This window comes from Vulpes lagopus, chromosome 11, assembly GCF_018345385.1.
Source record: "Vulpes lagopus strain Blue_001 chromosome 11, ASM1834538v1, whole genome shotgun sequence".
Lineage (NCBI taxonomy): Eukaryota > Metazoa > Chordata > Mammalia > Carnivora > Canidae > Vulpes > Vulpes lagopus.
Genome location: NC_054834.1, coordinates 49462456 through 49487821, shown reverse-complemented (window position 1 = coordinate 49487821; position 25366 = coordinate 49462456). Strand labels below are relative to the sequence as shown.

Below are 25366 nucleotides of genomic sequence, written 5' to 3'. Positions count from 1 at the left end.
CCACCGCGTCCCACCGGCAGCGCCTGGGGCGGGGACCCGCGGCGACCCCTGCAGCCAGGCCCGCGGGGGAGAGCGGGGACGCCCGGCGCGGGACCCGGCCCCGCCCTCGGCGCCATTGGCCGGTGGCGGCGTCTGTCACGCGTCCCCGGCACTTACGGCCCGCCCCCCTAGTCCGGAAGTGGGCCGGACCTCGGCCGGAAGTCGGCGGGCCGAGCGGAAGCGGCGGGGTCCCGGTCCTCCCCGGTTGCGCCACGTCCGTTGAGGCGGTGGCCGGGCCGCTGGCGGGGCCGAGGCCGGGGGCGGGCGCCATGGCGGACTGGGCGCGGGGTGAGCGGCGGGGAGGGGTCGGGGGGCCGCGGCTGCTCCGCCCGGGGCCTCCGGCGGGCGGGCCCCTCGCGTGCCCCAGAGCCCCTGGTCTCCCCGGGAGGGGCGGCAGGAGCCGAGGGCGGGCGGCTGGACGCTGACAGCCTCGCCTCGGCCTTCGTGCGCGCCCGGGCCCGCCATGGAGGCGTCCGGCCCGCCGCACGTCCGCGCCCCGAGCCCGGGCGGTGGCCGACGGTCGGGGTCGCCCCGGGGCCGCGCGGGGTGCGGGGGCCTCGGGCCTGCGCTGCTCAGCCTTGGCTGCCGGGCGACCTGCGGGGCCGCCGCGCCCCCGCCAGTGCTGCTCCGAGCGGCGCCGCCGGGTGACTGCCTCCCAGCGCGGGCCCACCTCCGGGCGCCGTCCTCCGCGGGCTGTCCCTGCCCCCGGCCCCGGCCCCGGCCCCTGGCTTGTCCGCAGGACGGAGGGAGCCCCGGCGCAGCGCGGGGGCCGAGCGGGGGCCGCGGGGGCCGAGCAGGGGCCGCGGCCCCCTCACCGGGGCCTCCGCGCCTGCGGTCCTAAGCTCAGACTATCTCTTCTCGCAGCCCAGAGCCCCGCGGCCGTGGAGGAGATTCTAGACCGGGAGAACAAGCGGATGGCCGACAGCTTGGCCTCCAAGGTCACCAGGCTCAAGTCGGTCAGTGCGGTCCTCCCTGCGAGCGGGGACAGGAGGGCAGAGGTTGGGGAGGGTCCCGGGCTTCCTCTGGGCGCTGGTGTCTGAGGCCCAGGGAGGCCCGGCCTGATCCCGCCGGTGGGTGTTGGCGGGTCCGCTGGCCTCGCGGGGGGGGGGGGGGGGGGGGGGGGTCGGGGGGCGGCGCCCACCGAGTCTTTCTGGCCTGACCTTGCCCCCCCCCTCGTGTTCTGAGCAGCTGGCCCTGGACATTGACAGGGACGCAGAAGACCAGAACCGGTACCTGGACAGCATGGTAAGGGGCTCCGTCGGCGCGGGGCGCGGGCCGCTTGGGCAGGCCCTGGTGGCGCTGCGGCACCCGCGTGGCAGTCGTGGAGGCGCCACCCTGTGTCGTGGAGCCAATCCCCACCCTTGCTGGGATTCCTCCCTCAGGACTCGGATTTCACTAGCATGACAGGCCTGCTCACGGGGAGCGTGAAGCGCTTTTCCACCATGGCGAGGTCGGGGCGAGACAACCGGAAGCTTCTGTGTGGCATGGCCCTGGGCCTGATCGTGGTCTTCTTCATCCTCTCCTACCTTCTGTCAAGGGCAAGGACGTGAGCCACCAGAAGCTGACTTCTGTGGGTGTGGAGGCAACCAGGGTCTTCCCCTGCCTGGTGGCCTAGGCTCCAGAGGACCTACCTGCAAAATACTCCTTTGAAAGGGGGATCCCGGCCTGGGAGTTTTCTTGCTGTGTGCCTGGGAGTTCACGGCTGCCTGTGCCCAAGTGAGCTCCTGTTGGCTGGTCCCATGCAAGTGCGGCTCCTTCCCTTGAGGACACCAAGCCCCAGCCCCTGTGCTACTCGGGGTGTGGAGGCCCTGGCAGAGCTGGGTGTGAATCCTCGACGTGGCCACCTGTGGCCAGCAGCCCTTCCTTGTCCCCTGGGGCTTCGATGTCTTGAGACTCTGGGTAAGGTCACGTCTGATACGTGAGCAGCCTGGAGCTGACACAGGAAGGGGGTTCGGTTATGAACTTTGAGCACCATCTGCTTTGTTCAGAGGGGCAGCTACTCGGCTAGGGCTGCTGAGCATGGGCAGGTCCGCGCCAGGGGTTCCGCCCCGAGGTCACGTCTGCCCCCCAGACCCTCGGAGAAGGGCAGGGGGTTGTAGATGAAGAAGTGGACTTCAACCTTGGCCAGAGGCACTGGGCCCTATCCTTCTGGATCCACAGTGTTGTATTCAGAAGCAGGAACTCAGGATCTACGTAACACCAAAGACGTATTTCTGGGAGACCAGAGATTGGAGCTCTAGAAGGGTTTCTGTCTGTGTGTTTGGGGTGGGGGTGCAGCACCTCTGTGGTCAAGACGAGAGGGCTCCCTAACAAGTTTTATAAGACCCAGGGGTTACCGGGCAGCTTCCCCTTCACCATGTGAGGCCTTTCAGCATTGAGTATCCCCTGACTAAGGGGACTCTTCATCATTGCCTCATCCCTGTGCTCTCCTTGAGCCCTCGCTGCCCACTTGGCCAGCCCCATGTTCATACAAACCAAAGTGCAGGCCCAGCTGGGCGTCTGCACCCTCGTATGTGCATAAAGACACATAAGAAATGATTTGCTAGCTGTGTCCTCCCCGGTTCCTTCCCCTATATTCCCATCCTCTGCCAGCCCAGTCGCTCCCCCTTCCTCCCAGAGGACACTTGGTTTGCTGTCCGCCCATTCCCCCCCTCATCCCGTGGGTGATCACATGTGCGCCGACCACACATCAGCTCTGTTCTCTGGCCCTGGGCGCCTCCCCTTCAGCACTGCCGCTGCTCTGTGTTCTCCTTGCCTCCCTCCCCTCGTTTGCCCTTGTCCCTGCAGCAAGCCTGGCACGTGGTCGTCATAGCTTCTTTGTCTCCTGCACAGCAGCTGTTGGGCTGCTCGGCCTCGTCTTCTGAGTGCCCCTAGCCTCCAGATGCTAGTTGCTCATCCAGGGAGGTCAGCTGACCTCCCTGCCTGTGGGGCTTTGCTGTGTCCCTGACTCGACGTTCCCTCTCGGGCACTGTGGTCTTCGCTCCGCAGTCCCTGTGCACACACCATGGATCGGAGTTAGCCCTCTGGTCGTCTCTGGCTACGTCTTGTCTTGGCACTGGGACACGTTGGCTGGTCACCAAGGTTAATAGAGCCTGCAGTGTCCATCTGGCCACACAGTAGGTGCACCCATGGCCTGCATCCCCCCCCCCCTTCCCTAGGCCTGTGCTGGTGCCCTCTCCCTGAGAACATGCCTCAGCTGTGAGAGCCACACCAGACTACGGGGGCGATGTGGGCTGGTTTAGGTTTTGTGTTTTGGGTAGTCTTGAGAAGTGCTTTCTGCTGTTCACTCGAGACGGCCCACGGCTGCACACTGTCCTGCCAACCCACCTCCACTCCACAGCTGTGTGTGGCCCTTCCAGCTATTTGGGGTCTGAGTTTCAGTTCATTTCTGATTCACTGTCTTGTTTCTCATTCTTGCATTGGGATGGATCCCAGGAAGGGGGCGTGGCAGCTCTGCTGCTGACCTGCCAGAGCTTTTGTCCTGCCTGAGACCACACTGTCCAGGTTTACACACGGTTTACTGACGGTCCCTGAGACCCCTAAAACGACAAGGACCGGGGGCTCAGCCCGTGCCAAGTGAGCACACTGCCAGGCTCTATCTCATCATTCAAGGACAAGGCACTTAACAATACACATTTGGAATAAACAGCTTTGTGATGAAGTAAACAGTCTTGCTGTTCTCAATTTCTTGGGCGCTTGACAGTTTCATCTGGTGCTGATCCTGGACGGCAGGCTGGTTGTGGATACTGGTGGTCTGGGCCCCCGCTTCCCTCTGTCTCTGGTTCTGCTATGTCCCTTCCTTGTGTGCCCCCCCAACACACACAGGTGGGCGGTCACAGGCTTGCCACCGTGCCAGGTTTCTGTCATCACCCCCCAGGGGTAAATGAGTAAATGTGAGGTGCTCAGAATACAGCCTCACGTGGTCCCAGGTCAGTGGGGTCAGTGGCTGTACTGAGCTCCATATGGCTATGGCTGATGGGCTCATGGGGACAACAGTGGGGCCTCCCCTCCCCCCCTGCAGTCTGCACGGCGCCCTCTCTCTGGAAATGAGGTGAGATCCACACTCCACTCCTCAAAGGCCTGGCCTCGGACTCCCTGCAGCCTCTAGAAACACCAGTCCTTGGCCTCACTTGGGAGGCCCTTTCCTGGCCCACATCCTCGAGCTCCCAGTGTTGCCTTTGCTGTGTGACAGATCACTTTAGATATAGTCACAAAGTAATAATTTACATTTTAGGATTAATGTGGTTGGAATTTGAGTACAGTGTGGTGGGGACCGCTGTCTGTCTAGAACTTTAGGCCTCGGCCATCAGACCTGAGCCTTCGGTTGCTGTCACCTAAATCCATGCTCGTGAGCCTGCTGGTTGACGCCGGCGTGGCCTTGCTGAGTGTCGTGGCCTTGCTGAGTGTCATGCTCACACCATAGTGGCTGGTGCTGGAGTGAGCAGAGGAGGGGGCTGCCTAGCTGCACAGAGGAGCTGGTCCCCCTGTATGCTGTATGGCCTGGCCTTAGAGGCCGCGCAGTATCACTTTCCCGAGGGTGGCCCTGGGTTCTCGTCCAGATTCCAGGGTGAGTCTCACGCAGGGAGACTACCATGTGGAAGGGGACGGATGCTGGCGTGACCGTCCCTGGAGTGTACAACGAAATGGGAATTGCGGAGCCTAGGGTGGAAATAGGAGGGCGGGCATGGTAGGGCATCCAGGGGTGCTGTGCCCTCCACTCGCACCCCAGGCCGTGGAGGCCAGAATAGGACCCAAGAACTAGGCGGGGGGCCCCTTTCTGGAAAAGCTTGATTGCGCTGCCAGGACAAACCTGTTACTGTGAAATCTGATTTATTAAATATCTGAGCACAGCAGGAAAGAAGATTAGCACATGCGAAAGCAGAGTAGAAAAAATAACCAGTCCCCATTGTCCAAGTGTGTCCCGCCCCGCAGCCCGGGCGGCCGCAGCCCAGCCACGCAGGGGGTGCCTCGGCCTCTGGGGCCCACCCCGGGACGTGCGGAGGCTCTGGGTGCCGGGCTCGGCCGGGGCTACTCCACGTCCACCACCAGGGGCGTCATGTAGTCGGAATGTTTGATGCCGAAGGTGACGACGGGGGCGCTTGGCTTGGTCATTGTCACCTGGGAGCAGGAGGCCGTGAGAAGAGCCGGCTCCCCTCCCGCCCCCGATGCACTGCCCTCCCTGGAGCCAGAGCCGCTGCCAGGAGCTTTGCTGTTGCTCCTGAGGCTGTGCCAGGGGGACCAGAGCGAGACCACGCTGCCAGGTTTGCACACAGGCCGGCGTGCACGAGCGCTCAGCCCACGAACAATCACTGGTTTCTGGGGAGGCAGGCCTGCCACCGGGGGTGCTTGGCCCCTGGGACCCTCACAGGCCCTTCCCCACCATACCCACTCTGCATGGTGCCCCTACTCCGCCCTGCACCCCCACCTCCTGGGGACCGTGTCACCCCCATCCCCACTCCCTCCCTACTGTACCCCCCACCCCTCTGGGCCCTGCTCTTCCTAGACCTTCTCAGGACTGTGGGCTCCTGGTCCTGGCTTGAGCGTCTTGTCCCCTGGGGGCTCCACCCGGGCTGCCATGGTGTACCGTGGAGCCTTGAGCTTCGTCACCTGCACATCCGTCTGGCGGTAGGCCGCAGGACCTGGGGTCTAGGAGGCGAAAGAGGCTCAGACAGCCTCAGCCTGCCAGGGCATAGGAACCCAAAGGGTAGGGGGCCAGCATCGGGCCGTGGGTGTTGAGCCTGGGTCACTGTGTGTCTGTGTCAGGGGTCCCCCTTTTGTTTCTAGACAGCAGTCACATTGTGGGGATGACCTCTGTGTGGGACATGGCCCTTCTATAGCAGCATCGCCGTGGCAGTGACACCCCAGTTTGCCCCAGTCCCAGGCTTGTCCCTTTGGTGTGTGCTAGAGGCCCCTCTCCAGCTGGGACTCTGTCCTGTGGGACTTGATGGCCATGGGCTGGGCTGGCGAGCTCAGCAGTGCTGTGATGGCACCTTGGGACTCTCCCCAGGCTCCTCAAGCTCCCGTGTACATGTCCACCTCAGGGCCTTTGCACCTGCAGCTGGAACCCCCCCTCCCCCAGGTAGCTCACAGCTTTTCTTTCTCTTTCCGTATTACTAGGTGCCACCTTATCAAAGGCTGCCCCTTGTCCTCCCCACAGCACGCTGCAAACCCCTTCCGTGGTCAAGCCTTCTCAGCACTGTGGTCATGGTCATCTGTGCCCTTATCCATTGCCTTCTTCACCCTAGACTGTAACCTTGCTGGGGGGGGGGTGGGGGCACAGATACCCAGAGGACGGACAGTTGATGGGCTTCAGTCTGGTGGGAGCAGGGTCTGGGGGAAGGGGCCAGAGGGCTACCTCTGGGGACTTTAGTGCTGTGCCCTGGCAGGGGCGTGGGGGGGGGGGCTTGCCTTGTGTAGGTCATCACTGAAGCTGCCCAGCTTGCTGCGACCCTTGATGGAGAAGGAGGGCTGGGAGGCCTTGCCGACAGTGTGGGGCCCCATTACCACAGGCAGCATATAGGCGGCAGGGCCTGCGGGGAGCACAGGCCCTGAGTGTCTGGCTGGACAGAGTGCTGCCTCCAGGGCCTCGGATGGCTCCTTCCCCGGGGGCCTCCGCTTCCAGGGGTGCAGCCACCAGGCCGCCCGGCCTCCCCACCCCACCCCCACCACCCCGGCTGGTACCCCCAAGCGGTCGGATGTTGGCTGACACACCTGGGGTGCTGTCCACTCGGAAGGTCTTGGTGCGGGCGGAAATGGAGTGGCTGGGAGCGGAGTCAAACACGTGCTTGGTAGATTTCTCTGGAAAGTAGTCACCTGGCTCGGGAAAAGAGTGCAGGGAGTGCTGGGAGGGAAAGGACCTTGCGACGGGCTCCTGGCCCTGCCCGGGGAGGGGAACACCTCTAACACCGCGGGGCTCCCAGGCCCCAATACCTTGGTCAAGGGGTGTCCAGGGGCTGCGGGGGTTGGGAGATAGATGCAGCTGTGGAACAGGAGGTCACAGGCTCTGATGTGGGCCTCGTGAGGAAAATGAGGGGCTAGGAGGCCCAGGATGCCTGTATCCCTCCCACCTCACCCCAGCAGGACACACTGTGCTCGTCAACAGGGCTGGGCAGGGCTGCAGGCAGATCGGAGTTACTTACCGGGGCCAGGGGTCATGATGGTCTTGGTGCAATAGCGCCCCAGGATGGAGTAGGCAGGGCCGAGGTCCTTGCCCGTCCTCAGTATCTTGGGGTTCACACTGTAGCGAGGCCCTGGGGAGCAGTTCTCTGCCAGGAGCATGGGGGCCCCACGGAAACTATAGGCTGGTGCACGGAGCTTGGTGGGAGTGTGCTTCATAAAGCCTGTGGGACAGGGTCTCTGAGTGACCTGGAGCCAGACACCATCCTCCAACCCTCAATGGCCCCACAGGGGTTCAAGGGCTGGGAGTCACGGGTGAGCCCCCAGGCCCACCCCACACACCCATCTCTCAGGTCCCCACACACTGTCTAAACTCTCCCCAGGCCTGTCCCAGATCCCCCCAAACCTTCCCCAGACCCATCCCAGACCCACAGGGCCACCCCACGCCCCCCTCGACCCTCCTCAATGTCCCGCCCTTCCCAGGCCCACCCGAGCCCCGGCTTCTGCCCCCAAGATCCCAGGCGCTTACCCGTGGTGGGTGGAATCAGGTATTTGGGTCCTGGGCTGCTGTAGAGGGCCATAATGGGCCCCCGGGGGCGATGGGGCCTCCAGGTGCCCACCCATACTTCCTCCGCCATGGCTGGCTCTGTCCATGGACGGGAGAGTGACCAGGTGGCAGGAAGACCCAACTCGCACCCCCCCACTTTGTCTGCAATGATGGGCAGGACCTCAAGCCACAGCCTCCTCAGTGAGGTCTTGACTTAGGGCCCAGACTTCCAGAACATCTGCCCGGAGTAGTGAGCTTGCTCTGCCCTCACCAACCCCCAGGAGGAGGAGCGCCAGCCCCTTGCTGTGCACAAGCCCAGAAAGGCCGCCTCTCTCAGCCCTCACTGAACACCCCTCCCTGGCTCTCAGGGGGCTCTGGGCAGGTACCTCCCACTCAGAGGACCCTGGCCACTGCTGGGCAAGGGGCAGCGGGCACAAGTGGGAAATGTCTGGCTGAGACTGTGCCATGGTCGGGGGGGCAGGCTGCCCCAGGGGGACCCTCACCTCTCTGGTGCAGGAGCTGCGCTCAGAGCAACCTACGGACCAAGCCTCCTCAGAGGTGGTCCTGTCGCGCTGGCCTCAGTGCCAGGGGGTTCTCGAAAAAGGGGCATGGAGAGGAAGGCTCCTTCCTCTCTCTCCTCTCCCCAGGGGGCTTGGAGAATTGGGGAGGGGTCCTAGCCTCCAAGCTCTAGAATGTGGCTCTGTGGGCAGCAGGTTCTAGATCACTATCTGTGTGCTGGAGACAATGGCCTCTGCCCGGAACCTCTCCTCACCAGGCTTTGGGACTTTGCTCTGCTCCCCATTGCGATGGGTGGGGCAGAGGCTCTGAGGGCTGGAGAAGGGACAGCAAGGTTCTGAGCTGGACGAGGAAGCCATGGGGCCCAGACCTGGAGTGGTGGGGAGTGAAGCTGCGAGGGACAGAGATGGACCTAGGCAGCCCCGCCTCCAGGGGAGGCCACTGACCTGGGGGAGCTGAGGCTCCGGTAGTTGGGACCCTGGGATCCAAGGTGTGGGTAGGATTGGTGCTGGCTGGGGAGTTGCGGTGGGTGGCTGCTGCCTCCTGTGGAACCTTTCTCAGACCCTGCTCTTCCTCCCTTGCCACTGCTGGCCATGCCCACCCCTGGGGGCATGAGTGTCCTCAAGAGCAAGTGCGCTTTCTTCTTGACTCTGTCAAGGTTCCTCTTGGGGCTATGGAGCAGGTCAGCATTACTTCCAGGTAGACTTTTGGGTACCTTTGGGGAGATGGCTTCCAACCCCTGGCCCTGTGCCACGTGCATATCCTGTATGTTTATCACCTTGGAAGGACAGCCTTTAGACAGAGTGCCCAGCCCGACCTCCCAGTCCTGGCCGGGTCCTCCCCCGGGGGCTTTGCCCCTCCCTGCACTGAGGCACTGCTCTGCTTCCCCCAGTGTCTCCGCAGACCTTCCTGGGTCTACCCACCCACCTGTCTGTCTGTCTTGCTCTGTCTTCACGGGGGTCTGGCGGGTCTGCCCTCTGCGTGGGGCTACTTCTACGTGCAGGCTCTGTGGATGGGACCCTGTGCATGCAGGTGAGCCCTGAGTGTGCGGAGAGACAGGAGCCAGAGCCTGATCTGCAGGAGGCTTTATTGACTGAATAGTTTTCGGATAAGTTCACGCACAGGAAAGTGGTGATGGGGTGGCGTGGCCGTGGCTGATTGTGTAGCTGGTCCTGTGGCCGCCTGGAGCCATGACTGGGGTTTGTTAGGCTTCATCTTCACTGCCCAGCACTTGCACCTGGAAGGCAGATAGGTGTAGACCAAGGGGGCTGGGGGTCCCATCACTGGTGATCAATAACTAGAAAGCCCCATCTCCATGGGGCAGATAGGCCCAGGCCAGCCCCTGGGGAATAGTAGGCTCTGGCAGTTTTTGGCCAGTCCCCCCCAGCAGCTGGGGAAGGGGTGTGTGCGCCCATGTGGATGTGTGCGTGTTCTTGTACACAGATGTCTCTGCGCATGTATGTGCGTGTAGGGGAGGCTGGGGGTGATTGTGGGGAGCGAGGTCTGGGATGTCCACTTCTGACGGTGCTGGGTCAGGGTATCTGTAGGGGTGGTGGGCTACATTGGGGGCATAATCGGGAGCCATGGCATTTGGTGACAGGCCAGTAGGGCAGAGTGGTGGGTCCTGCTGCGGCTGCAGGCTTTTAGGGAATTGGGTTACCCTCCCCCCACCCCGGCCGCAGCCCTGGTACCAGTAGCTTGACCAGCTCCGCCTTGTGCATGGGCTGTAGGCCGTCTATGCAGGACTTGAGCTCAGTCAGCGCCGCTTTGGCATCTGCATTGACGTCGTACTTGCCCAGGGGCCCCTCGTACAGCTCCTCTGGGGACCCCACCAGCAGCGTTTGCAGGAAGTCCATGAAAAACTCACTGCTATCCTCGTCAGAGGCCAGCCCTATGTGGCGGGGGTGGGATGACACCAGGACAGCAGGATTGCCTCCTAGCCCGTCACTCCAGACGTCCCAGCACTCCAGCCCCCACAATGACCACCCGCCTCCTCCCCCAACTCAACACGCCCACAGACCCCTCCTGTCACTCCTGACCTCATCTGCCTCACTCAACCCTCGGTTCCCCCAGCGTCACGAGGGAAGCCTCGGCTGGAGTTTTCCCACATGAGGTTGGCTGACCCACAGCTTGGAGGGTTGGGGTCCAACTGGGCTGGCTTGGTGACATCGGGCTTGGTGACGCTAGGGCTGGGGCAGAGGCTGGCGCTGGGCTGGGTGGGGGTGGGGCTTTGTGGGGAGTGCAGTCGGCGGGGGTGTCAGGGTCGGTGCCCACATCTGCGTTCTGTGACGGAGGTCAGTTGGGGACCTGGCATAGCAAGGCTGCTGCCCATCGCTGTGAAGGGCCTAGTGCCTAGGTTTGCAGCTGCCCAGGTCCCCGTCCACCCCCCACACAGGGCCCCTGGGTGCTGGGAGCACTCAGACTCACCGCAGGAGCAGAGCAAGGAGAGGGCCACCAGCAGGAGGGTGCTGCTTCCCTTCATGGCAGACTGCAGAGGTCTCTCAGGAGCTGCCTCTGCCGGCTTTATGCCTCACAGGTGGCATCTGGCCTGGGGGTGGCCCCAACCTGCCCATCAAGACTTTGGCAGTGAGAGTGAAGGTTGGGCAGCTGGGGGTGTGTCCTCACCCTGGGCTCACATGGGTGTCGAGCAGCAGCAGGCTTGGGCGCCATGTGAGGGGTGGTGTGCATGTAGTTTGGGGTTGAGGCGATGTGGGAGAGGGTGAGATGTGGGGTCGGTGGGGCCAGAACACCACGGGGCTCTGGCCAGGCCTGGTTTGCGATTGAGAGTAGTCTCTGGGGTTGGGCTCAGGCCTTTCTCTTGAGTGTGTGGGATCCCCCCCTCTGCTCAACACGCCTGAGGCTCTCCACTAGGCCAGGGGTAGGGGCTCCCCGATCCTGTGGATCTGGGTAGTGGGAGGTGGGCCCAGGGCTGCAGGAGGCCCCAGTGGACATTAGGGTCCAGGGGGTGGAGGTGGGCCTCAGAAAGACTGAGGTGCCCCCCCCCCCCGGGGCCTGGTGGGATTATCCCACCACCACAGAAAGCGAGGAGGGGCCACAGTCTGAGACACAACTTCCCACCCCAGCGAGATCAGCCCTGGGAAGTCTAGGATGTGGCACAGATGTTAGCACGGAGCCGGGGAGGAGGGTTGAGACACCTGCCTGCATCCCCAGGTGACCTGCCCAGGAGCAGCCAGTCCTGTCCCTTGATGCCACCTGGTGGCCAGAGGTGTCCTCAGGGTGCTCCTGGGGATGCAGAGCTTCAGCCCTTGACCAGCATTGGGGCAGGTCTCTGTCTTCCCCAAACCATTCTGGCTTGATTACTCTGGTGCTTTTGTCACCCTCTGTCACCCTGTTTCTCACCCGCCTCTGCTGGGGAGTCTTTGCCAAGCCGACCCGTGTCCTGAGCGCTCCCGACACAGCTTCTCCCAGCTCAGGTGCCTGCTGACAAGTATCCTGCGGGAAGAGCCAGGCTCCTCTATCCCGCCATACACGGAACTCGTGGGGGAAGGACAGATGCCGCGTGCGGGGATCACCTGTAACGGGACAGTGCGGCTGCGTCCGTGGGACTAGCTAAGGCCCCTGGAGCCGCTGTCCCTGAAGAGCCCAGGGATCGTGGATTCCAGGACGGCTGTGGGCGCCACCTGCGCTCCGAAGCCCATCACCCTCTGCATTTAATTAGATTATTGAGGTGTGTTTGGCACAAAGTGTCACGTTAGCTTCCAGAGTGGAACTCAGGGCGGCACGCTCGTGTCCCCTGGCTGTTGCCTGGGCTGTGCCCGCCACCTCCCTTTATTCACTGGTCTCTGCTGCCTGCTGTGTCCCTGGGGCAGATGCAGAGCAGCCTGGGCTCCAGCGCGGCCCAGAGGCAGCGTCCCTGGGGCCAGAGCCTGGCTAGCTGTCCTGACTCCCCCAGGGGATTCCGACAGTCGGGCCGGCCCAGGGGAGACAGCCTGCCCAGCTGTCCCTTGTCTTCGCTATCTTCCGCCCACGTCTCCAGAGTGTGGTCGCTGCTGGAGGTGGACTGGGTGCCCCTTGGCTGTGCTGGGGCTGGGGCTTCTCTTCCTCTCCAGACTCTGGCCCCGGAAGCGCAAGCTGGCAGCCGTGGCCCTGCAGCTTTGGGGGGGGGCGGCGGGGGGGAACTGGCCCGCGACAGCCACTCCAACCCCCATCCTGGCCGGCGACTCAGTCCTCCTCCTCCCGGGACCCTGCTGACCGGTCGTGGTGACTTTGCTGGCGCGGACCTAATCCACCGAGCTCTCACCCCTGCCCTGGCCACCTCGCCGTCCCCTCCTCCGGGCCGCACTGAGGGCCACTTCCCGGTCCCCGCAGCACCCATGGCTCTGCTGCCCGGCGGGTGTTCGGGGAGCACCCGGCTGACCTTCACAGTCCCCACGTGCTTCCGGGCCCCGCTTTAGGGCACCGTCATGACAACGCGCCCCTCCCCTGCCGTTGCTTCCTGCCCCAGGGGGGCGACCCCACCAGTCTCCTTGCACCTGCCCCCTCAGCCCACCTCACATGCAGAACTCGCCTTGGGTGGGTCCTCACTGCTGCCCATGGCTTCCAGGCCTCCAGGGTGGGCGTCCTCACATCCTTTGAGGTGGTCACTAGTCACACCGCCACTCTCACCTTACCTTCTGGGCCTTAGCTCTCGTTTCACCAAGAAACTGAAGAAATCAGAAGAAAAACTATACACGGTCACAACACTAATCCACAAGCGTGCCCGCCTTCACAGGCATGTATTCGTGTGTCTTCGTGTTCTGTGAGAGGACCTGTCTTCCAACACACCAAGGGCAATGCTGCTCCTGCCGCTTCTCCCCGAGGGAAGCCTCTTTCTGCAACATTAGGCTTGTATTTCTAGTACATCATCCCTATCAGTGTGCATTTGTGCTGTAACATCACCTGACTTCAAGCAAAATGCAGCAAAACACAAACGCCCCCTGGACACTGGTGATGCCCCCCCCTTGGTTCTTCAGACTCTCACCACACTGCTGCAGATCCTGCTCAGTGCTCTGAGAGGATCCTGGCCTTCTGTTTGTTTTAAGGATTTTATTTATTCGTGAGAGGCAGAGACACAGGCAGAGAGAGAAGCAGGCTCCTCACCAGGAGCACGATGTGGGACTCGATCCCAGGAGCCCAGGGTCACGCCCTGAGCTGAAGGTAGATGCTCAACTGCTGAGCCCCCCAGGCATCCCTGGCTTTCTGTTTTCTGATTGCGTTTTGCTAACGATGAGAGACAGCTATGTTCAGCATTTGTTGACTTTATAGGGATGGATTTTTATTTGATCCATCCCTATAAATTATATTCAAAACATCCTACCAAAAAAACCGACATTCTATTCATTCCTAAGGTGTTTGGTTACAATTTTCACAGATGTGCAGATACTAAGATAATCTTTGTTAATTATGGAATTCATTATCACAATCTCGTGATGTTACTGAGCTGGGGCCACCATGGCTCACAGAAATCCTAGGTGCTCATCTGCAGTAAAACATTCTCAGCTGGACTCCTCCCCTTGAGAATTGTCCTGGTTAAAAATCCATCAGCATTTACTTATGACGTGACGAGCTTCTGTATGATACACAATAAAGAGGATAATCTGAAATCTATTACATCGGTTGTTATGCGAGCCACAATTTTACCGCCTCCCTGAGCACACTGCTTGGGTCGGCTGACATTTTTCAGGAGAGGCATGGTCATTAGGGAAAGCAAGCCGTTGCCTGAGGTCCTGGTGCTAGCCGGTCACTCTGGGAGGCTGCTCCAAAGCCGCCTTCTCATTGCAGCTAGGCCATCAGGACACAACACACAGTCGGTCTCCAAACTACACCAGTTGGCAACGTAGCTGTGTGTGGTTTCATATATGGTTTAGACTCACAATTTTGTCAGCAATGAAGCAAAAAACAAATTTCTCATTTTGCATCATCAGTGTATTCAGATCACGCATATCCATGTCATTTGTAACTGGATTCATTAGGTTATGATGAAAAATATTCTGGTAGTTTGATTTGTTCTGAATTGGACTTTTGTTTCATTAACCAGCTCCTTGCTACATCGAGCAGCAGTGTCTTTGGAAAGTTGTGCCGAAGCTCTTTCTGTGGCATAGACAAACTCAGTATTTTCAAAGAGCGACTTCAGTGCTTCACGCCTGTGACGCAGCCTCCTGTGAACGCCATCGGCCGTTGTATATACTTGTTGGGTCTTTGCAACCCAAGTACCACTTTGTCAAAAGCCTGCAAAGTATTTAAGTGCATGTATGTGAAATATTGAAAACCTGGTTCTGTCAGCTTGTAAGCTTAATACCACTTCTTTGAAGCAATTTGGTTTTGCACTCATGTTTGATACGTAAATGCCCCTCGAGTTCTGATAGTCCCAATGCTTCATCAGCTAGTCTGTCACTGCAAATAGCACACAGAAGTTTTAACCTCTCATCATTAACTAAAATGGAACCAAATAAACCAAAACTGTTCTTCCGAGTTCAAAGAACATAAACTCTGTCCTTGTCATCATGGTATTTACTGATAAATGCCCCTTTCAGAAAAGCAGTGCCTCATCTTAACAATGGAAGTCTCAGTGAAGAGTGCTTTCCTAAATCAGCGTTAAACTATGAATTAAAAAACAGATTAGGTTAGGGGTTAGGGTTAGAGTTAGAGTTTGTGTTCATGGTGATGCTGAATGTATGGTTTGGCTTTGGTTTTCATTCAAAATCTTCCTGCTCTAGTGCCTCTCTGGTCTTCCAAATGGCAGGATTTCCTTCTGTGTTGCTGACTGAGTCTTCTGGTGTCGCTCAGGTGTCCCAAATCCCTTGTTTTCCAGACTTTGGTTTTCGGCCCGGGTAGTGCCAGAGCCATGACTAGGGTTAGGATTAGGGCCCAGGAGCTTGGTGGGTGTAGTCTGCTGGGAGTGTGGAGACCTCCCCCAGAGGGCTGATTTGCGGGGAGGGTTTGGGTGAGGGTCCAGCTCAGGGTTGGTGTTTCAGGGGTGTGCTGAATGTGTGGGTTAGGGTTAGGTTGGTGTTTCAGGGGTGGGTGTGCTGAATGTGTGGGTTAGGGTTAGGGTGCGGCATGGAGGAGGGCCTGGGGCGACAGAGTCTGGGGCCAGTGGAATTGGGGGGCCTGGGCGCCAAGGTGGAGAGGCTGGGGGGTGCACAGTGTGGTGTGGAGGGACCGGACATGCACCGGGTATGAGGACCCAGGGTGGAGAGGTGCAGGCGCTGGGGGCAGGGGTGGGGACTGCAGCTTGGGTTGGTGGGCGTGCAGACTCATGGCCTCTCTGTGCTCCTAGAACTGGGGGGTCCAGGTCAGAGTGGGCAAGGGGGACAAGCCGGTGACCTATGAGGAGATGCACGCACTGCACTTCATCGTCCACCGCAAGGGCTGGCTGTGGCTGCAACAGGTGAGGGGCCGGTGCAGTGGGTGGGAGGCCCTGGCCCCACGAGTCACGGCCATCACACAAACACGAGATAAACACGTGCGAGAGGCTTGATTCAACTCCTACTTATTCAGAGATTTTATTCTCAGCTTTCATACTTGTGAATCACTGTGGGCCGCCGAGCAGCCACCCTGCACACACCTTTCCCGTGAGGCGCTGCCTTCTTGTTTCGGCTCTTGCTGTGAACAAGTGTTCTTTTCTAATTCGATTAGTGCCCCATGTTTACAGTTTTGTGCTTTTTGTCAGTGATTACGCTGCCTTAAAATACCCTTAATGCTGAAGTGTGAAGCACGGGAAGGGTGTGGGGTACACACGGAGAAAATACGCAAGGTAGGTAGGCTTCCTTCAGGCAGGAGTTATGGTGCTGTTGGCAAAGATCAGTGTTAATCCGTCGTGTGTATTACACAAGGGTCTTTAAGCAGAAACACACACGAAGCAAGGTTATATATTGAGGTGTTGACCAAACTATCGTAACTCTGTGTTTCCCCTAGAAGCGATGGTTCAGTTCCCTAAGCCATTGTTCATGGTGACTTTAGAGAACTGGGAACTAATGAAAATCATCTGTGTTCTGTTCCAGATGAGACTTCTCAACCTGGATGTTCCACAATCCATCTGTCTGGAGAACTTAAAATTCAGATTCCTGTCCCCTATCCTTTTCAGGTTCTGGTTCTATAAGGTCTGGGGATGGGTGTGGAGGTGTAGGAGTTTCAGGATCTACACTGAGAATCCGCTGGTGGGGGTCATGGCCCTGGATGGTGAGAAAGCACATGTCCCTAGTCTCAGAAGCAGCTGGTGGCCTCCTCTCTGTGGGCCCAGGGATGGCCACAGCTTCTGTAAGTGGTACAGAAAGAATATCCTCTAGACAGGAAAGGATCCACTGAATTTTGTGCCTGCTAAGGCCTCAGTCTTCCATTTTGTAAAACGAGGATAACCAATAATACCTACCTCACAGGATTTGTTTGAGAATGTAATGAAATAGTGTACTTTGAACTTTAAAGTGTTATTTTTTATTACACTTGTAGAAGAAAAGAGAAGAAGCCAGGGTGGAGGTGGAATTGAGTGCACAGTGCACTTGGATATTAGCTCTGGAGTTTCCGCTGACTCTTCGAAGTGCCCTGTTCCTTTCAGGGAACCTGGGTGGTGAGGACCATGCAGCAGAGCCAACAGCGGAGGATGTTTTCCTTTGGAAGTTCATGCTGGGCACCTTCCCAGGTGTCTGTTGACCAGCCGATCCTAAAGCACATCTGGGCCCTGGTCCTGAGGCAGCTGCCTGCACACAAGTTCTCCTTCCCGGTGGGCTACATTGAGACTCCGCTGTCCCACTGCTACAGGTGTCCTGTTCACCTGCACCTCCAACTGTGTCCTCCGCAGTTGTGTATAAGTACATTTAAGACAATCACCTTGAGGATCCCTGGGTCGCTCAGCGGTTTAGCGCTGCCTTCGGCCCATGGCATGATCCTGGAGAGTCGGGATCAAGTCCCACGTCGGGCTCCCTGCATGGAGCCTGCTTCTCCCTCTGCCTGTGTCTCTGCCTCTCTCTGTGTCTCTCATGAATAAATAAATAAAATCTTAAAAAAAAAAAAAAAAAGACAATCACCGTTTTCTACCAGGCTCTAGCCTACAAAGGACAGAAATGTCTGTGAGAGGAGTGAAGTAGAAATGGGGAAATGTATCCCCTCAGGGGATTGAGGATTCCTTTTCAAAGCTGCTGTTGAATAACTAGACCTTCCGTGTTGTCTTGCCTCTTGGTTTGTCTTTCTTCTTTAGAGGAGAGAACTACAATTGGGTTTCTTTGAGGATGCTCCAAGGCTCCCCAAGAGGCTGCCAGTTATTTGAGGTTTGGATAATAGCTGCAGTGCAATGAGTATCTTGTCCCAGTCATTTTATCAGGAACTGTACTTGGAGTGCTTTGTTTTTCTCTCAAAGTGGAAAAATCCATTTTTTGGTGATTGTAAAGTAATCAGTATTAATTTTTGAAAATTTGAAACCGTATGGATATATATCAATTAGAATCATGAAAGTTTTTTGTAATTCTTCTACAGAGAGAACTACTGTGAACAGTTTATTTCCAGATGTTCTTTTTTCCTCCAGAAATATCTTAATGGATACTCGTTGCTTAAAACAATGAGTATTGTTTGTGCCACAGATTCTTCTGAATGCTTAGAATCCATCAATGAACAAAACATTCTGTCCTGAGATCCCTGCCTTCGTGCCACTTGTCTCCCCTTGCAGGTGGGCAGGGAGGGTAGGGCATGAGGACTCCTGGCAGATGAGGCAGGTAGACCTATGGCTCAGTAGGGGAGAGCCTCTCAGGAGGTGGCATCTGCAAAAGCTGCAGGTGGTGCTGGACAGTGGTGCAGGGATTGCTGACCAAGCTCACTCTGACACTGACCTTGACCCTCACCTTGACCATGACCCTGTTACACTTAACCCTAACCCTCACATACCCTGATCCCTGACCTTGACTCTGATTCTACCCTAAGCTTTACCCTCTAACAGTAATGCTCTCTCGAACTCTACCCACAGCTTGGCCTTCCCTCAACCTCACTCTTACCTGAGGGTGTTACCCGGACCCTCCCCTGATCGTGTCTGACTCTGACACTGACTTTGGCTACATCCCTCATAGAACCCTTTCAGTCAGAACATCACTCTGAAAATATCATCCTGATTATCTGACCCTTTCAGGACGCTGACTATGACCTTATCCTAACTTTAATACTGATGCTTGGACTCTGACCATCCCACCCAGACTGTTATCATGACCTTGACCATAAAATTAGCAGTCATTTAAATTTGACCCTAATCTTGATCTTCTCTCATTGATAAACTGGACTCTGACTTGACCCTGAAACACAACCATCACCCAGACTCTGTATCTCACCCATATCTGACCCTACTCTTAATTCTGACCTTGACCCTGATTCTAACACTCAACAACCCTGGATTGATTTGGACTGATTGTCATCCAGGCCCTGAGACACCCTAATGCCCTGCTGATAAAACTCAATCTAACCTGACTCTGACCCTCACTCTGACCCTTCTGACCTTCACTTACCACTGACCCCGACCCTCTTGCTGATTCTCACCATAACACTGACCTTGACCCTTCCCCTAACAGTGATCTGACTGAACCTCAGCTGGACTTGATCATGTTCCTGACCCTCATGACCCTGATCTGCCCACTACTGGTCATGAAACTGTACTTCACCCTGACCCAACCCTGAACCTTTCTCAAATCCTTTACTGACTCAGGCCCTTATCCTGCCCCAGACCGTGACTCTGATGTGCAGCCTTGCTTTGATGTTCACCCTATAGACTCGCCCAGATCTTGACCCTGATCCATTTTTTATTTTTTATTTTTTTTTAAATTTTTATTTATTTATGATAGTCACACACAGAGAGAGAGAGAGAGAGAGAGGCCACCCAGGGATCCCTGATCCATTTTTTAAATTGAAATATATTTGACATATAACATTGTGTAAATTTAAGGTGTGCATGTTGATACATTTATATATCTTAATACATTATATATCATATGATTGCAACAATTAGCACTTCTATCATATTGCATAATTATTTTCTTTTTAAAGGTTAGAATAATTAAATTCTAGTTCCTAGCAAGTTTGTTGATTATAATACAACATTGTTGACTATACTTACTGTTATGAATTTGTACCCTTAGGCAACATCTTCCTTCTCCCTTTCACTCCCTGTGGCCTGGTAACCACCATTTTACTCTCTGTTTTTGCAAGTTTGGGTTTTTTTTTTTTTTTTTGGCTTTTTTAGATTACACATATAAGTGATATCAGATAGTATTTGTCTTTCTCTGACTTATTTCACTCAGCATAACTTCCACAAGGTCCATCATGTTGTTGCAAATGGCAAGATACCTTCTTTTCTCATGGCTGAATAATATTCCGTTTTATTTATTTATCATATCTTCTTTATCCAGTCATCTGTCCATAGACACTTATTGGCTATTGTAAACAGTGCTGCAATAAACACAGGAGTGCGTATCTCTCCTCAAAATCCTGTTTTTTATTTATTTTATTTATTTTTTATTTTTTTTTATTCCTTTGTGTGCATACCCAGAAGTGGAATCCCTGGATCATTGGTGGGTCTACTTTTTAAATTTAATTTTATTTTTTTATTGGAGTTCAATTTGCCAACATATAGCATAACACCAAGTGCTCATCCCATCAAGTGCCCCCCTCAGTGCCCGTCACCCAGTCACCCCCACCCCCACCCACCTCCTTTTCCTGGTGGGTCTACTTTTGATTTTTTGAGAAGCCTTCATGTTGTTTTCAATTATGAGCACCAACAGTGTGCTCCATTGTGACACTCCAGTGTTTTCCATTGTGAGCACCAAGAGTTCCCTTTTCTCCATATTCTTGTCAGCAATTTTTATCTCTTGTCTTCTTGATAATAGCCATGCTGACAGGTGTGAGGAGAAACCTCATTGTAGTTTTGATTTACATTTCTCCGATGGTCAGTGATGTGGAGGATCTTTTCATGTGTGTATTGGCCATTGATATGTGTTCTTTGGAGAAAGGTCTAGTTCTATCCAATTTTCAATCAGTTTGTTTTTGATTTTGAGTTGTATGAGTTCTTTATATATTTTCAATGTTAACTCCTTGTCCAATGTACAGCTTACAATGATTTTCTTCCATTCTGTAAAGTGCTTTCTCATTTTGTTAGTGGTTCCTTTTGCAGAAGATCTAAAGTTTCACGGAGCCCTGTTTGTTCACTTACACTTTTGTCTTTGGTGCTTTTGGTGTCATATTCAAGGAATCATTACCAAAACCAAAGTTAGGGGGCTCCATCCCTACCTTTACTTCTAAGAGTTTTATAGTACCAGGTCCTTCTGTTTCAGTCTTTAATCTCTTTTTTAAAATGTTTTTTAAAAGATTTTATTTATTTATTCATGAGAGGCACAGAGAGAGAGAGAGAGAGAGAGAGAGAGAGAGAGAGAGAGAGGGGCAGAGACACAGGCAGAGGGAGAAGCAGGCCCCATGCAGGGAGCCCGATGTGGGACTCGATCCCGGGACTCTAGGATCACGCCCTGGGCCAAAGGCGGTGCTAAACTGCTGAGCCACCCGGGTGTCCCAGTCTTTAATCTCTTTGAGTGAATTTTTGTGACTGGTGTATGATGCGGATCTAATTTCATTGTCTGTGCTCATCCAATTTTCTCCACCTCACTTGTGGAAAGGACTGTGCTTTCCCTGTTGTGTGTTCTTGGCTTCCTTGTTGAGTATTTCTCGAGTATATAAGCATAGTTCCAATCTGTGCCTTCCATTCTGTTCCATTGGTCTATGTGTCTATTTTTTTCTGTCTATGCAGTAACATACTGTTTTTATTACTGAAGGTGTGTAGTATAGTCTGAAGTCAGGAAGTGTGATATCTCTGGCTTTGTTCTTTTAAGGACATTTTAACAATATAAATTTTTCTGATCCATGAACACAGGTTGTCTTTCCATTTGTTTGTCTTTCTATTTCTTTGATTTCTTTCGGCAAAGTCTTGAAGTTTTCATTTTACAGGACTTTCACATCCTTGGTTAAATTTATTCCTAAGTATTTTATCCTTTTTGATGCTTTTGTTACGGGATAACTTTATTTCTTTTTTTCAGATGTTTCATTCTTAGTGTGTAGGAATATAACTGATATCTGTAAATTGATTTTGTATCCCACAACTTGACTGAAATCTAACAGCCTCCAGATTTTCTATATACAGAATCTTATTAACTGCAAATAGTGAGAAGTTCACTTCTTTCCTGATTTGGATGCCTGTGATTGCTTTGTCTCGCCTAGTTGCTTTAGCTAGGACTTCTAATACTGTACTGAGTAAGAGTGGTGTCTGTGGGCATCCACATCTTGTTCCTGATCCTTGAAGTAAAGTTTTCAATTTTTCACCAGTGAGTATATTGTTAGCCATGGGCTTATAATGTCTAGTTTTTAATATATTGAGGTATGTTCCTTCTGTACCTGATTAGCTGAGGGTTTTTGTGAAATGATGTATTTGTCAAATACATTTTATGCATCTATTAAGATGATCATGTGATTTTTCTTTCATTTGTTAATGTGATGCATTACATTTATTGATTTTTGTGTGTTTAATGATCCTTGCATTCCAGGGATAAATCCTACTTGCTCATGGCGTATGCGCCTTTTATGTGTTCTTGAATTCATTTTGCTAATATGTTGTTGAGAAATTTTACATCTGGATTCATCAAATTATTTATTGGTCTGTAGCTTTCTTTCCTTGTGATGTCTTCTGGCTTTGGTATCAGGACAATGCCAGCCTCACAAGGTGACTTTGGAAATACTCTTTCTATTCCTCAATTTTTTGGGAGAGTTTGAGAAGAATTGGTGTTAATTCTTCTTTGGTAGAATCTTCAGTGAAGCTGTCTAGTCCTGGGGAAGGTTTTTTTGGGAAGTTTTTGATTCCAGATTCAACCTCTTTTTTTCACTATTGGTTTATTCAGATTTTTTTATTTCTTCCTGATTCAGTTTGGTAAGTTGTTTATTTCTAGGAATGGATCAATTTCTTTTAAGTTATCTAAGGTTTTGACTTGTAATGGTTTAATCTCACAATCCTGTTTTTCTGCAGTCTCAGTTGTAATGTCTACTTTTTCTTTTCTTTTTTTAAAAAATGATTTTATTTATTTATTTGTGAGAGAGATAGAGCACAAGCAGGGGGAAGAGCAGAAGCGGAGGGAGAGGGAGAAACAGACTCCCCAACTGAGCAGAGAAATGATGTGGGACTTGATCTCCAGGACCCCGAGATCATGACCTGAGCCAAAATCAAGAGACAGACCCCTAACTGGCCGAGTCACCCAGGTGCCCCTAATGTCTCCTTTTATCACTTTTAATTTTATTTGAGTCTTTTTGGTTTTTTTCTTAGTCTAGCTAAAGTTTTGTTGATTTTGTTTATCTTATTCATGGAACTAGTTCTCAGTTTCATCAGTGCTTTCTATTTTATTATCCCTATTTCATTTATTTCTGCTCTGAGCTTTATTGTTTCCTTCCTTCTGCTAACTTTGGGCTTAATTTTTCTTTTTCTTTTTTTTTTTTAAGTTCCTTAAGGTGTAAAGATAGGTTGCTTATTTGAGGTCTTCCCAATTTCTTAATCTATGCACTTATTTTAAACTTGAAACTTTCAGAGCTGTCTTTGCTGCCTTCCATAAGTTTCAAATGTTGTCTTTTCATTTTCATTTCCTTTAAGGTAATTTTTAATTTTCCTTTTGATTTCTTCATTGATCCACTGATTGTTCAGAAGTGTGTTGTTTAGTTTCAACATAGTCGTGGATTCTCCAGCTTTCCTCTTACTGATTTCTAGTTCCATGTCATTGTGGTCAGAAAGGATGATTAAATGAGCTAAGATTTGTTGTGTGTCCTATCGTGTGGTCCTTTCTGGAGAAAGTCCTACATGCCCTACAGGAGAATGCATGTTCTGCTGCTGTTGGTTCTCATGTTTTAATCCATGCAGCCACTCTGCCCCTTGATTGGTGAATTCAATTTGTATTTAGAGTAACTGTTGACAAGTAAGAACTCAATACTGCCACCTTATGTTTTGGCATCTGTTTGTTTTGTATCTCCTTTGTTATTTTCCCCCTCTGTTTCTGTCTCCCTTTGTGAAGTGCTGGTTCCACAGTGTGTTTGGTCTCGCCTTTGTCTGGTTTTGTGACTCTAGAGTTTTACTTTGTTTTTACCATCGTGGATTACAAACAACATCTGTTAGATAAGATAGTCCTTTTTATGTTGATAGCACCTTATTTTCATTCCCTGTAAAGTTTACACCATTTTACTCTTTCCCTTTATTTTTGATGCTACAGTATACCTCTTTTAATTAATTTATTTTTTTAATTCTTTTTAAAAAATTTTTTATTTATGATAGTCATACAGAGAGAGAGAGAGAGACAGAGACAGAGACATAGGCAGAGGGAGAAGCAGGCTCCATGCACCGGGAGCCCAACATGGGACTCGATCCCGGGTCTCCAGGATCATGCCCTGGGCCAAAGGCAGGCGCTAAACCGCTGCGCCACCCAGGGATCCCCTATACCTCTTTTTATGCTGCAAATTCACTGAGAAGTGATAGTGGCTTCAGTTATTTGTCATGCTCTTTTCCTTTAGCCTACAAACTATAAGTAAGTGGTTAATACACCCTTCTAACACAGTTGCCATTTTGTAATTGTGTTTACTTTCATTTGCATTTATGTCACTAATTAAAGCCTTTTCAGCTCAGCTGAAGAAGCCCTTTGAGCATTTCCTTCAAGGCCAGTCTAGTGGTGGTGAGCTCCCTCAGCTTTGGTGTGTCTAGCAAAGCCTTGATTTCTCCTTTATATCTGAAGGGTACCTTTGCTTGCTGAAGTATTCTTGGCTGGCAGTTTTTATCATTTAACACTGAATAGGTCATTCAACTCTCTCCTGGCCTTTGGAATTTCTCCTGAGAAATCTGCTGTAGCCAAAGGGGGCTCTTTTGTAGGTTACTTTCTTTTATTCCTTGGCTGACTTTAAGATGCTTTCTTTATGTGACAGCTTCATTGTAATGTCAAATGTGATGAATGACCTTCCTTGGAGAAGGTCTTTCTGCATTGAGATAATAGGGAGTTTTATTAATTTCTTGGATTCATATGTCCAATTCCTTTCAGGTTTGGGAAGTTCTTAGTCATTCTCTAAATAGACTCTCTGCTTCCTTGTCCCTCTCTTCTCTGGCATCTGTTGTTCTTACATTTACTTTCCTTATTGAAAACCATAGCTCTCGTAGGGTTTCTTCACTTTTTAAAAATCTTGGTTTTCTCTCCTGAGTCATTTCTAAATTTCCATCACCAAATCCTTTATTGTTTCTTCCATCTGATCTGTCCTGTTACCTAACCTCTCTAATGAGTCTTGATCTCATTCATTGAATTCTTCAGCTCCAGAATTTCTGTTTGGTTGTTTTTAAATCTTTCGATCTCTTTGGCAAAGAACTCCTTCTGCCCTTCAATTTTATACCTGAGTTCCTTGAATTGCCCTTCTGAATTTTCTTTTTTTTTTCTTAAGATTTTATTTATTTATTTGTGAGAGACACACAGAGGGAGAGGCAGAGGGAGAAGCAGGCTCCATGCAGGGAGCCCAATATGGGACTCGATCCCGGGACCCTGGGATCATGCCTTGGAGCTGAAGGCAGATGCTTAACCGCTGAGCCACCAGGTGTCCTGCCCTCTGAACTTTCTTTTTTTTTTTTTTTTTAAAGATTATTTATTTATTTATTTATTTATTTATTTATTTATTTGTGATAGACAGAGGGGGGGTGGGCAGAAACACAGGCAGAGGAAGAAGCAGGCTTCGTGCCGGGAGCCTGACGTGGGACTCGATCCCGGGACTCCAGGATTGCGCCCTGGGCCAAAGGCAGGTGCTAAACCGCTGAGCCACCCAGGGATCCCCCTGAACTTTCTTTAACACACTGAATCTCTCCATAACAGCTATTTTGAATTCTTTATCAGTTAGACTACAATATTGCATGCCTGAGAGATGGGTTACTGGAGAATTATCTTTTTTTTTTTTTTTTTTTTTTTTTTTTTTGTGGCACTGCATTACTGTGATTTCTCATATCATGTGATGAAGTGTGCCTCTGTCTGGTATTTGGAGTTAGTGAACACCTTCCTTTTTTTTTTTTTTTTAATGATTTTATTTATTCATAGAGACAGAGAGAGAGAGAGAGGCAGAGACACAGGCAGAGGAAGA

At 53.0% G+C, this 25366-nt stretch overlaps 3 protein-coding genes across 5 annotated transcripts; 1 reads left to right on the top strand and 2 right to left on the bottom strand.

Annotated features, from left to right (window-relative positions):
• Positions 1-176: 176 nt before the first annotated feature.
• On the top strand, positions 177-3705 carry BET1L (Bet1 golgi vesicular membrane trafficking protein like). The gene is made up of 4 exons (XM_041723011.1): positions 177-327; positions 904-995; positions 1228-1284; positions 1422-3705. The coding sequence occupies exons 1-4, from the start codon at positions 309-311 to the stop codon at positions 1587-1589; spliced, it is 336 nt and encodes a 111-aa protein (XP_041578945.1). The 5' UTR covers positions 177-308; the 3' UTR covers positions 1590-3705.
• Positions 3706-5067: 1362 nt separating this feature from the next.
• Positions 5068-7793, bottom strand: ODF3 (outer dense fiber of sperm tails 3). Of its 2 annotated transcripts, XM_041723374.1 has the most exons (6): positions 7685-7793; positions 7179-7379; positions 6751-6852; positions 6448-6569; positions 5545-5685; positions 5068-5157 (listed from the first exon to the last, which is right to left on the bottom strand). In XM_041723374.1, exons 1-6 carry the CDS (start codon positions 7791-7793, stop codon positions 5068-5070), a joined length of 765 nt encoding a protein of 254 aa, XP_041579308.1. The 2 variants fall into 2 exon arrangements, with proteins under 2 accessions (XP_041579308.1, XP_041579309.1); XM_041723375.1 differs by lacking the exon at positions 5545-5685.
• Positions 7794-9132: 1339 nt separating this feature from the next.
• On the bottom strand, positions 9133-11548 carry SCGB1C1 (secretoglobin family 1C member 1). 2 transcript variants are annotated; one of them, XM_041723176.1, is made up of 3 exons: positions 10646-11548; positions 9910-10109; positions 9133-9455 (listed from the first exon to the last, which is right to left on the bottom strand). In XM_041723176.1, exons 1-3 carry the CDS (start codon positions 10698-10700, stop codon positions 9423-9425), a joined length of 288 nt encoding a protein of 95 aa, XP_041579110.1. In that variant the 5' UTR covers positions 10701-11548; the 3' UTR covers positions 9133-9422. The 2 variants fall into 2 exon arrangements, with proteins under 2 accessions (XP_041579110.1, XP_041579109.1); XM_041723175.1 differs by having other exon boundaries at positions 9133-10109.
• Between the last annotated feature and the right edge of the window lie 13818 nt (positions 11549-25366).

Bases quoted from the DNA above. Each gene is read 5' to 3' on its own strand.
- ODF3 (XM_041723374.1), bottom strand. From the start codon at position 7,793: ATGGCGGAGGAAGTATGGGTGGGCACCTGGAGGCCCCATCGCCCCCGG. The intron at 7,380-7,684 runs GTAAGCGCCTGG...CCTGTCCCACAG, and splicing joins CCTGATTCCACCCACCACGG to GCTTTATGAAGCACACTCCC. The intron at 6,853-7,178 runs GTAAGTAACTCC...TTCCCGAGCCAG, and splicing joins CATCATGACCCCTGGCCCCG to GTGACTACTTTCCAGAGAAA.
- SCGB1C1 (XM_041723175.1), bottom strand. From the start codon at position 10,700: ATGAAGGGAAGCAGCACCCTCCTGCTGGTGGCCCTCTCCTTGCTCTGC. The intron at 10,110-10,645 runs GTGAGTCTGAGT...CCCGCCACATAG, and splicing joins CTCCTTGCTCTGCTCCTGCG to GGCTGGCCTCTGACGAGGAT.
- BET1L (XM_041723011.1), top strand. The intron at 996-1,227 runs GTCAGTGCGGTC...TGTTCTGAGCAG, and splicing joins AGGTCACCAGGCTCAAGTCG to CTGGCCCTGGACATTGACAG. The intron at 1,285-1,421 runs GTAAGGGGCTCC...TTCCTCCCTCAG, and splicing joins ACCGGTACCTGGACAGCATG to GACTCGGATTTCACTAGCAT.